The sequence below is a fragment of the Stenella coeruleoalba genome (genome assembly GCF_951394435.1).
Source record: "Stenella coeruleoalba genome assembly, chromosome: 9".
Lineage (NCBI taxonomy): Eukaryota > Metazoa > Chordata > Mammalia > Artiodactyla > Delphinidae > Stenella > Stenella coeruleoalba.
Window position 1 is genome coordinate 9,941,529 of NC_137155.1, and position 12,844 is coordinate 9,954,372.

General features: G+C 40.1%; 1 protein-coding gene across 1 annotated transcript in view; it reads right to left on the reverse strand.

The window, feature by feature from the left end:
• HECW1 (HECT, C2 and WW domain containing E3 ubiquitin protein ligase 1) overlaps window positions 1-12,844 on the reverse strand; it is a 447,453-nt gene that overhangs the window by 68,655 nt on the left and 365,954 nt on the right. Inside the window, exons 15-17 of the mRNA XM_079931428.1 lie at window positions 10,011-10,145; window positions 1,497-1,602; window positions 473-569 (exon numbers count right to left, since the gene is read on the reverse strand). Of these exons, the coding sequence (XP_079787554.1) occupies window positions 473-569; window positions 1,497-1,602; window positions 10,011-10,145 (338 nt within the window). The remainder of the gene's footprint in view (window positions 1-472; window positions 570-1,496; window positions 1,603-10,010; window positions 10,146-12,844) is intronic.

Sequence of the window (12,844 nt, forward strand, 5' to 3'; positions counted from 1 at the left end):
GAGTTTCAGAGACACTCATTCAGAAATGACCGTAATGGATGTTAGGATTTAAGGTGTTAGAACACATGTGATACTTTTTGTTCGCTGGTTTATTTTTGAATATAGTCATCTAATATCTGGTGCACCATCAGACAATTATATTCTTAAAACAAAAATAATTTATATGGTGCTTTACATAAATAATTTTTTGATGAAAACTATTTTGCTCCCTTTCCATGCTTCTCTCCAAATCAATGGAAATCATTTTAGCATCGTAAGAATAATAGGTAACCTGGCATGATAACTATCTCTGACTGCAACACTTTAGAGAACATTAGAAACCCCTGGATCCTTCATTTTAAATATTCAGGTTATAATTTAAATGCATGAATAAAACACATCTTAAGTGTCTGCCCTCTCTCCACAGAGGCTGCCCCACCTGGAAAACCAGCAGGAGAGACCTGTAGGTAGAGGGTGGTAGACAGGCCCCTACCTGAGTGTGTGGTTTCTCGCCAAACTTGGCTGACGCTCTTGCAGCATTTCAAAAATGTTTGGCTGGCGAAGAAATGCCACAATCTTGTCATTATATGCTGAAACAGACAAAAGCACAAGTTGTGGTTGAGTCTTCAGCCCAGAGATAATTTTGCTCATGATTGGAAAATGGCAACTAGATACCAGGATTTAATGGAGGAATTGAAAAGGCAGGGAGCAAACTCATCAAAAAATGTAAGCTCGTGAGGGTTTTTTCTGTGACATAATGGTAGGAGTATTTTTAAAAGATCAAACCCAAAGTGAAGCAGATCTAAGTTAATCATCTTTAATATTCTAGGAACTTAACTGGGTGTTAACTCATCCCCTTGTGAACAGATGGAGAAGAAAATAGATCTTCCAGGAGGGGAGTACTACTCTGTTCTTTCTGACTTCTCTTGTCATTTTGCCATAGGTATGATGGCAAAAGATTCTTTATGAGTTCAAAGAAATCCTTTTCTGAGCACTTGCACTTATGACTTTGGCCATCCGTTGATTTCCCAATGGTGATAATGAAAACATCCGAATCCATTTAGACTCTCTCACCTCATTTCCCTTGATACAGGTGGCATGTGTTTTGGAAAGAGGCAGCTGAGGTTAGGAATGGAGACTGTGCCAGTTTATCCCATACATGCATGGGAAGAGAGGTCTAAAGTAAAAAGTGCACCTGAAAGCAACAAAATCCGTCACCTCATTTAAACTATGCTCTCCTGGGACCCAGCTAACAAATCGCTGAATGGAATAAACAAGGCGGGGGGAGGGGAATGACGGTCTGGAAGAGACGGGAGGGAAGAGAGGGAAGGGAAGAGAGAAGGACAAAATGAGGAGGAAGGGAGAGGGAAAAGGGGCAAGTGCGGGGGTGGGAACAAAGGATAGGGGTGTGGACTATAGCATACGAGAGGAAAAACAAAACACAGAACCCTGAATATTAAAGGAGTCACGATAAGAAACACAAAGCTATCCGGGGGTTCACAAAGCGTGATACATACCCAGTGGCAGTGACTCATGTTGATGTTGGCTTCGAATAGCAGCTACTAGGCTGTGTCCTGGCCTGGCCAGTAGAGAGGCTCCTCTGTTTCTAGAGACTTCTGAGGCCTAATTGCAAAATAAACTTGTTAGCGTTAGAAATCTCAGCCGTTTCGGATGAGCTCTGGAAACTAATTTTTCCAAACGAGGGGTAAAAAGGCCCTGACATCACCTCAATTAAAGAAGCAATGAACTTATAATCCTCAAAGTGATGGAAAATAAGCAAGTTTTTAAAAAAATGACTCAGTAGAATGGTCATTAATACACTGAATAGACTAAGAAATATTTCTCATCAGAAATACGTTAAAGAGATGTAAATAAATTCTACATGAATATTACTGGTAAGGTAGGTTTATGACCTTCATCTCTAACAGGCAGCACTGAACTCCATAACTGAATGTGGAATGGGCTCGTTTTCTTAAATAGTGTTTATTACTCTCAAAGGGCATTTCTTCGTTTAGCGCCTATTCTTTCGTTCACTGTGCTGGCTACTTCACATAGTATCTCATATCCTCACAGAATTCAGCAAGATAAGCATTATTCACTCCCCTTTACAAATGGGGAATCTGAGGATCAGAGAAAATTAAGTCTTTCCAAAACTTTCAAGTGTAAGAGAGAGAACCAGGATACTTACTGATGACTGACGGCAAAGAATTTTGTTTACTTCCCCATACTACTAGCCTGCATCCAATGTCTTGGTTTGGGTTGGACCTTTTGACATAACTTCATGGAATATGGAATTTGCTTAGCTTAAAACTGATACTTGTGATGATTAACTTTAATTTAGCTTGACTTAAAATGTATATAAATTCCCTAGGTTCTAGAGCATAACAATGAGTTTCTACCATGCTTCCATACCTATTTTGCTCCTTGTAGGACCCTTGCAGGGTGAGCTATTTAAACCAAGGCACCACAATGGAGATTTTCCACATTGGAGTACATTCACCAGATATACTGGGTTTGGTGTAAATTATGACTCATTCTATGATATTCGGCAGAGTAGCCAAAACAGACTTTAAAATATTTAAGAATTTTGAAGATGACATTGTGAGATACTCATAAAGGGCTCAGACATCCAGACAGAAAAAGGAAAGAAAATTCTGAGACCAGAATTCACTCACACAGAATTCACGAGAGGTGATGAGCTCCTATGCTCCAAACCCCAGAAAGGTCCAGGTCAGTCTCAAAGTGGTCACTTAAGACTAGGCCACATGTGATATTGCAGATGACACACTAGGGCAGATGACTCAGGGTTTCCTAATTACAGAAATGGTAATTGCTGGTTTTCCTTTAGGTCGTACTTTCACGTCTCACACAGACAAGAATCATATCCTTCGTACGAGATGTGCTACCAGTTCGCTATCTGTATGTGGCAGTCCTTGAACTGCTCTTCTGGAATTAGTAGGGATACAGATCCATCCTTTTCCTCTCCAGATCCTTCTCCTTGCCCATGGCTTACTTGAGGGACAAGGAATAGATTTTGTGCCACTCTGGGTGACTTCTCACTTTGATGCCATTAGCACCCAGCTCTGTTCAGTGGGTGTAGCCAGCCACCGACATTTAGACGCCAGCGCTTCTGTAACAGCACTTTCTGGTTATATGGTTATAATGCAAAGTGATGAAAGAAAGGTTTGCTGATGGCTTACATGCAATAGTGAGTCTCACATTTCTTTCTTCTCCATGAATTAATAAATACATAAAGGCTTTCCGGGACTGAAATATCTCTTTTCCTTCAAGGGAAATGTGTCAGTCCACCTTAATGTGTGTTTAAAATATTTTTTGATGCTGTAAAGACAGGAATCTCAAAAAACCCTCAGTTGAAGATTATCCAAGTGATGAATTACAGAGAGAAATTGGGGAAGCAGATAGATTTGAGAGCGGAACTCAAGAAGACTTGGCTGTGCACTGAACCTGGGCGATGCCTGCAGTCACACCCCGAGCAAAAGTGGCTAATTGTCAGTAGTTGTCTGGAAATGAATAAGGCTTTGAAACAGGAAGAGGCTCACTTCTCTTCGTGGGGGGGGGGTGTCATAGGGAATTCAGGTGTTGCAGATATGCCTTAGGGAAAACTGGTGCCTACTTCTGAGGTCACCTACTTACTGGCAAAACTAAGCCAGATTGAAAGACTTCAGAAGCACAGGAAGGTCAGCTACTTTGAAGGCTGAGGGATATGCCACGAGTGAGATGGAGGAAACAACACAGGGTAGCGGTGGGGTTTCTGGGGTCCGCGGGCCACGGAAACGACGGCCAAGAATAGAGGAGGTGATTGTGAAGTGGTACTGGATGGCTTACAGGGGAGAGAAGCTGAGAACGGGAGGGCTGAATAGAAACGTGCTTCTCCAGCCAGGGGCCAGGAATTTACAGGGATGGAGACAATGCAGGTAGGGCTAAGGAAGGCTCTAATATTCTAAGATTGCGTAGAACTTGGTATGTACTAGGATCTTTGTGGCCCAGAAGTGGTACTCAATGCTCCATCCCGAGGGATGTCTGACATCAACTGAGTGACCGATTTGGATCTCACTGCGAACATGATGCTAACACTTGCTTTCCTAACTACTGAAAATACCTAGAAGAATGGCGTTCCTATTTAAAACCAAGATGATATGACTCACTGAATTCCCCAGAATTTGACATTTTGTCTCACTGAGGTTTTCAGGCAGGGCTGTGTGTGTGGGTGAGAGGGTGAGAGAGAGACAGAGAGAAGAGAACCCCATGTGACTACTTTTAAGATTTCTTTCCCTTTTGATGTTGAGATAGCTTTAATCATAATTGCAAATGTGCAAACTTCAAACATTTAGCTCTCCAGACAACACGAAATAGATATGCTCAGAAAATAGTTTTCAGTGACTGGTAAACAAGCTTCTCTTCTGTGTTGCAACTTGGAAATGTAAATTGGTGGTTTTAAAAAAATCTGTGATTGCAAATTGTAGGTTTTAGACTGAATTTGGGTTAATAATCAGCTAATGCTCTCTTGAAAACACTGGAGACCTGATGATAAAAAAGAGCGAGTTCAGGGGAAAAGCCCAAGGGATGAATTTACGTTCATCTCTCGATTCCTTCTGTACTCTAAAAATGGAGAATTAACAAAGTTTGGAAAGCGAAGAGAGATCTATGTTTGAGTTTTTCAACATATTTATAATAGCGAAAAGTGGGTGATAAACAGAATGTCCAGAGAAAGGCTTGAGTCAAATTATGGCAAATCCATATGATAAAGTACAGCAGAATTTTAATGGCATAGAAACTATCTACAATGTACTATAATGGTAAAGGAAGATACAGAACCATAGTCAGTATGATTCAATTGTTTACTTCTATGTTCACCAGGAATTGTCTCCAGATGGGGGACTGTACCTGCCTTTTAACTTCTTTTCCATCTGTGCTTGTATTTTCTACACTCATTATACACTGTTTATAATTCAAAAGTGTATTGTCACAGGTGTCTGAATTTTACAAACTTCCAAACAAACCTGTAATCCAGTACAGGTTACATGGAATCAAGAGGAAAACTACCGATTTTAAAACACAGTGCAAAAGCTACCCTCCCCAAAGGGCAGCTTCCTGCATGATGGCCTCTGTCATCAGAGCTGATGCAATCACTTTTGTCGTAAGAACAGCTCACTGCAAAGAATGACTCACGGTGACTTCTGCTTTGAGAGTGAAAAGTCAATTTTCTTTCCTGCCAGACTCCTGCCCTTTCCCTTGAGGCAATTACTGTTAAGCATTTTTATGTGTACCCTCCCAGAAATTTTCTATCACTAATGACTTTCTAACCTGACCAAGATAAGGTGGTGAAAGAAATTAACATTATGTGTTCTGCTATCCTTCCTTATTAATGTTAATTTATACTGCAAACTGCAGTATAAACAAGACAAAATTTGACCTTCCGTGATTTCCTTACTGATAGAGAGATGGGATCCAATATTTATGGCCCTATGTGCCCCTTCCATTTATCTATGTCCAATTCCATTTGGACACTATGGAAGAAACCAAGCCTGTTTTGTTGGTACTTAAATATATTGCACACAGATGTGCCACTGTATTAAAATGCATGTTAGGGCTTCCCTGGTGGCGCAGTGGTTGAGAGTTCGCCTGCCGATGCAGGGGACACGGGTTTGTGCCCCGGTCCGGGAAGATCCCACATGCCGCGGAGCGGCTGGGCCCATGAGCCATGGCCGCTAAGCCTGTGCGTCCGGAGCCTGTGCTCCACAACGGGAGAGGCCAAGCAGTGAGAGGCCCGCGTACCGCAAAAAAAAAAAAAAAAAAATGCATGTTAAAGTGTCAAATAATGATCTTTTTATGCATAAAATCAAATATGTTGGGGTTTTGAGGGGAATTTTTACCATTTAGGATCTTGAATATAGAAATTGATTTTGTTTTTTGCCTCGCCGCACAGCATGTCGGGGTCCTAGTTCCCTGACCAGGGATCGAGCCCACGCCCCCTGCAGTGGAAGCGCGGAGTCCCAACCACTGGACCTCCAGGGAAGTCCCTAGACACTGATTTTAATTCCATCCTTAAATGCAATGGATAAAAAAGATCAACCCCTGGGTAACACTCAAAAAATGGCTCACAAAGGTGAACAGAAGAAAAAACTGGTTCCTAAAGTTGAGGTCTAAGAAACATCTATAGTGAGTTCCCCATTGCCCATGAGAGGTGACACAGAAAAATCGCAGATTATGGAAACAGTTCACTGATATTCCTGAGTCTCATATTTCCGTCTGCTTAGCTGTCATTTCTAATCGGCTCTCCTACTGTTTCCATACTCATCAACTTACCTAAAGACACACCTACCAGCCTCCCCACCTGGCTTTCCTGCTCATCTTACCTGTGAGCTGTTTTGGGGACTGTGGGTCAAGCCTCACAGACTCTAAGAACCACAGAGCTGGAAGGGGCTTTAGTGGCCATCCAGTCCCCTTGTCTCCAGATGCAGACGGGGAAACTGAGGCCCCGGAAAGGGAAGGAAGGCGCAATGGCACACAGCACCTCTGCGGAGAAGCCACAGCTGGGACTCCCATCTGCTAACGCAAGTCCCAGGTACCCCTCCTCCACAGCCCTCGACTCCCCTGAGGTTTTGCTGTCTCTTCGTCACCCCAGCTTAGGGCCTCATCACCTCCTACCCGGTCTGGGGCAGTGGCCTCTCATGGCCTTTCTCTCTCAAATCTCTCTGTGCCACAATTCTGCCTCTTCTTGGCTGTCACTGTCTTCTTTAAAAATATGAGTTTATACTGGACTGGGAGTTGGGAAATCTGGACTTTGGTCCTGAACTCCCTGGGTGACTTGAGCTCTTGATATTTCAGTGTACTTGACTGTGAAATACGATTCTTAACTGGAGTGGAATTACCATCTAGGAGTGTTTGGAGATGCTCAGGGCTATTTTGTTTTGTTTTTGTTGTCATAGTAACTGGTGAGGCGGGGACATTCCTGAAATTTAATGGATGGGACCAGGAGAAAAGATCCTGCAATGGCAAGGGATGCTTTCACGCATCCGAGAACTGTCATCCCAAATTGTCAATAGTCTTCTCCTTTGGAGAAGCAATGGGCGAACTGATCTCTAAAAGCCCATTTTTACATATCAATCATCATATTCTTCTTCTCAAATTCATTCAATGGACTCATAAAAAAGTCCCAGCTCTTCTACGTGGCATTCAAAGCTTTCCACAATTCAAGACAAAAACCAAGTGGAAACTTACTATTCTGGTCACAGTGAACTATTTATTCCTCGTCTTTCTGCAGACCTTTCTCAATCCCACCTCGGCACTGACGCTTGTGCTGTGCTCTCTGTGGGGCTGTCCTTCCTCTGTCTTTGTACTTAGCTAGGTTTTACCGATTTTTCTAGGTCTAGGTCAAGTACCTTCTTTTAAAAGATACTTTTCCTTGGCCTCTTTTGAACTGTGGCATCTGTCCTAACGTCTCTCTTGGCACTCAGTCGTATTCTAATTTCTCCTGTTACCTAACTCTGTGTGTGTTTTTGGCCTGGCTTCAAAAATAGAATACAAATTTCTCCAGGACAGGGATCGTATCTCATACATCTTTGCATTTCACAGTGCTCATGGCAGGCCATGCACTTAATCAATGTTTGGGGCACAGCAAACACAATTAGCATTTCTGCCACACCCCTCTCTCTATTTTTATACCCAGGTCCTCCTGACTCCTCAGTCCCTAGGCTGTGCGTTCTCACAGTAAGAGGAACCAGGTATTTGTTTTCACAGAGGCTGGGTCTCTGTTTTCTCTGGTGCGCTGCCTCTGGGTCAGATATCCTCTGCCTCCCAGCTTCTGTCTTGGTTGCTTTCTTGGTTTTCCCTTGTGTCAGTGAAAAGCTGCCAGCAGAGAGAGGTTGGGCAGAGAGATGAGAGGGGTTTAAAAACCTGACGGACAGTCAGTTGGAGACTGAATGAATTACGAGGCAACCAGATGGCTGACACACACTGACACCCTTTTGTCATTATGTGTTAGACTTTCTTGGCTTGATTCAGACGGCATTTTGTTATTAATATTGATATTCAACGTGACTGTGTTTGGGCTAGTCAATCACATCAAATAAACGTTTTGGAACAGGGAATGCAAGTAATGCTCACGATCTTAATCTTGTTCTTTCAACAGGAAGGCTCTAATATTTACATTTTCGGGTTAATTTCGTGTATGTGTAACAGATCTATAGGTTTAGGGTTTTCACTGAGTGATTGACTTTAAAAAAAATGAACCGTGGTGAATCTGTCTGCGGTACTGAGCTTCTTTTATCTTATGCAGTTACTCTATGTTAACACTGAAATTACCTTAATAATATTAAATATTAAAAAAATTAAAATTAAATAATATTAAAAATAAATATTAAATATTTAAATACATTAAAATGGCATATTTCAAGTTGATGCAGAATTTTGAATTTATCCGTTATCATATGAAGACAATACATCTTGAAATTTCTGACGTGTTATAAAAGGGAGGGGGACTATACGTGTTGAGCTGAGAAGTGGAGGCCTGGCTTTCTGTAGCCTGTGAACGTGTCTGCCGCTGAGTGCCTGGTATCTGAAGCGTCCTGAAACCCACAAAACCCTTGGGGAGGTATAATACTCCCTCTCTGCATGGTCACATACAGATATTACGTATATGCAGAAAGAGTTAACATGCTTTCAGAGGCATCCTAAAACAATGATATTTAAGATGACTCCATGAAAGAAAAATTCAATTTATCACACTGGCCTTAAACCATGAGTACCCTTGGTTGGAAATAGTTACGTTTCTCAGTGTATACAGATGAGTCCCCCGAAAAACCAGTGAAGATTTTCTTTTTGTGCACTAAGCTTTCATTAAAACAACAAGCTCTTCCCTTGAGACTCATGTTTATTCTCTGGAGGCTGTCAGGTAGATGGTTATTTTCTGTTTCTCCAGAGACGTCCACTGTGGCTCTCCCTGGAATGACTCTCTGTGGGACCGCATAGATATATTTCTTTGCTTCCTATACCACTTTCTTCATTTTTTAACCTCACGGTAATCTAACTCTACAAGCTGCTTCATGGGAAATGGTTTTCAGAGCCCACACCTCCTGAGATCCTGGTGGTTTGTATGAAAAGAAGGTGTAGCTATTCGGGAAATGTCAGTGAGGACATAAAGGGATTTGCTCATTTTAATATCAAGAGCTGATTAGCGATAGAAGAGAGCTATGTTTTGAGTTTTGGTTTGAGAAAGGAGAACAGGAAAGGGTATGGGATATAGAAACAGGAATTCAGAAAGGCAAGGAACCTGATGTTTAAGAAAGGGGGCAGCCTTTTAGGTTGTTACGTAATATTGAGCAGTATTCCCTGTGCTATAGGAAAAGAATTTGAAAAAGAATAGATACATGTATATGTATAACTGAATCACTTTGCTATACACCTGAAACTAACACAACATTGTTAATCAACTATACTCCATATAAAATAAAAAGTTAAAAAAAAGGGGGGGGGCAGCCTTTCACGGCCCAGCAGAAGATAATCATGTCGAGTGAAAGAAAATATAAATCAGGGAAGAGCAGATGGTAGGGTGGGAACAGAGTATTCATGTGGCCCAATTGATTCCCCCAGTTTTCAGTCCACGAATGCACTACTGAAGTCTTTTCCAGGATCCAGGGAGAGGTAGAAGTTTAAATGCAGTCATATGCTGCCTAGCACTTCCACGATCTTTTAAGAATTTACATGTGACCAGTGGGCCTGAGGAAGCACCTCTCCAGTCGTAAGTGTAGGGATGCATTTTCAGTCTCCTTTAAACTAGATCAATTTTTCAGTAGTGTGATTGTGTAGGACAAAAGGGGAGGCAGAAGGAAGGCAATCTGAAGATGGGTCTAGGGCACAAAGTGGGTGCCCCGAGTCCTCATCCACTCTGCTAAAGAGCATACGGATATGGCTCAGCTCCTGGAGGAACAGACAACCCTAGATCCTGGCTCCACCAGCAGAGGTAGAGTCTATGGTCCTGTGAACGGTGGGGCAGGGGGAGAGGGGTTTACCTCTCCAGCGCTGTAACTTCGGAGTCTCTGGAGGTGCTGTCGATGTGTCAGATGGTTGGGAAGACGCCCATTCTGAAGAGGGATTCGGGGGTCAATGAAAGTGGTAGCTCGACTGTTGTGGTCCACGAAGAAAGACTATGGACAGACCAAGAAAGAGCACATGCATGAGAACCAGCCAAATGAAGCCAGTGATACCTGGGAGCCCTCCAGGGCTCAGTCATCATGTTTACGTGTGTCCCTCCTTTTCATCTACTCAAAACTAGATGGAAGATGTGCCTCTGCTTCTGCTTGCTCGTTCTGCAGTTCAAAGAAGCAACGCCAGTCGCTGATAATCACTTTACACGGTGGAGTCACAGAACAGTGAGCATAACACCTTACCTATCATGGAAAATAAGAGAAATAGAGCCTTTCATGGATAAAAGTCATTCTAGTAATTAATCATTTGTAGAGCATTTTGTTTATTTTTTAAATAAATGCTCTTTTTTTTTGATTATAGGATTAGCATAGTCTCATGGAGAAAAAAATTTGAAAAGGATAAAAACGTGGGAAGAAGGTAGCTAAAACCATCCCAAATATTACAATCTAAAGGTAATCACCGAAATATTTTGGTGAATGTTTTCCATTTTTTTCTCTTCCTATGCAAATATACAAATATATACATACCTTCCCACATCAGCACCTACAATTTTGTTGTAAGATTTTTTCACCTATTATTTTATGAGCCTTTTCCTATGTTATTAAGTATTCTTTTAACACAGAATTGTATTGATTATATGGTGTTCAGTTTGATGAATGCATAATAATTAATTTCAGTACCCTCTATCATTGGACACTTGACTTTTTACTGTTTTATAATAATGCTTCAATAAACACTCTTGTGTATAAATCTTTGTGGCATGTCTGATTAGTGTATAAGTTCCAATATATGACAAAAGTCATTCTTTAAAACTAAAATTAGTTACCTTTCACAAAAGAGAAAATTAATACTTTTTTTTTTTCTTTTACAAAACCTTCTGTACTAGAAAATAATCTTTCAAATACTCTCTTCTGAGCAAAGTGTAATATTTGGTAACGATATCTTTGCCTTAAATGACCTCAACCAGTGCTTGTTTTAGACATGTTCAGGTGTCACCTGACAGAAGTAGGCCAAGAAATATTATACAGATTTGGAAATTATTCTTGGGGAATATGAGCTTATGATTTAAAGTACTGTAAACAAGATTCATTGTAAACCAATCTTTTAAAAAGCTTTATAAAATGTCATACAGGAAGTGGGTTTCACTAGGGAGATCAAAAATACTCACAGATACTAATCATGTGAATTAGTATCTGTGCCTGGTAATAAAATTTCCCAGAACAGCTTCCCACATAGAGCCAAAAAAGAGCTGTATGTCGAACAACAGAGGGGACTGAAATGATGTCCCCTGAAACACCGTGTTAGATGCTCAAAAAATGATGCCAGTGATATAAAAAAAATACAAGAATCTGAATAAGAATGAAATGTGAGTGGGAAAAAACCCAACATTTATCAACATGTTTACATGAGATTTTAAACACGCAAGTATAAGCTAAATTAGTGTATAGTAAAAGGAGACATTATTCAACTATATGTCAAAGTTTATAAATTAAAGTTAAATGGGTTCCTTATAAATATGTAGATGTGGTAATTTTTTAGTATAAATTCCTAAAAGTTGAGTTAATTACTGGGTTAAAAGTTAGGATAACATTTATGTTTATTGATCCATATTAACAAACTACCTTCACAAGAGCCGTACATATTTGTCATCTTACCAAAAGTCCATGAACGCTTTTCACGGACTTTGCCAGTGCTGAGTATTGGAAAGAACTCTTAGAAATGTTGAATGGTAAATAATGATGAATTATAAGGGAAGCCAAACATTTTCTCCTAAGTTTATTTGTCAATTTCTTCATTGGAGTGTTGTCTACTTTGCCTTTTTCCCTTGTTTGTTGTTAGGATGTTAAGATTTTCTTTAATTTAAACGTGCTTACTCATGTGCCTTCACACTGCTTTTGATTTTCGTTGGCTTTGTTTTCTAATACACAGAATTTTTTAGGTTCTTATGTATACAAATCTCTCAATTATTTCTCTCTAGCTAGAGGTCAGTTAAATGCTTAATTATATTTTTCTAGCTTTATTTTTGGTGGGTTAATTGTTTCTGGAAACTTATTTTGGTATGATGTGAAGTTGTAATTGGATTTTTTTCTCCAAGGGCTTATTTTTCTAAATCACCCATTCCCTATCGTTTCATTAAATATAAATTCTTATAAATACCATGGTGTGTTTCAGGAATATTTTATCTGTTCCAATGGTCTGTGGGAGTTTCACTGTTCCAATTATTAATGTCTGTAGGGCAAGTTTCCTCTTATTATTTATCTTTTCCAAAATTTTCTTAGGTATTCTTGCCTGTTTATTTCACTCTTCCAGATGAACTGATATTAATTTTATTAATTTCCAAAATAGTTTTAACTGGCAAATAATGATAATTTTGTCTCCTTTTTTACAAGGGCTCTTTTACCTTTTACCTCCTTTTTTTGTAATACATGCAAGAACTTCCAAAACAATGTTAAATAAGATACGGCTGCTGCAATCTTCTTGTTCTGTATTTTGATAGGAAAACTTACTAGGGTCCAATTGTAAAACAGGACATGGTTCATTATGTTAAGGGAGCCTTTATTTTGTCATGAAAACACACTTACTTTCCTACTTTTCTAAGACTATGTTTTATTTTTAAAACATAAATGTGTATTTCATTTTTATCAAGTACTTTTCTAGTATTTCTTAAAATGATCAACTAAAATTCCTCCTATAAACT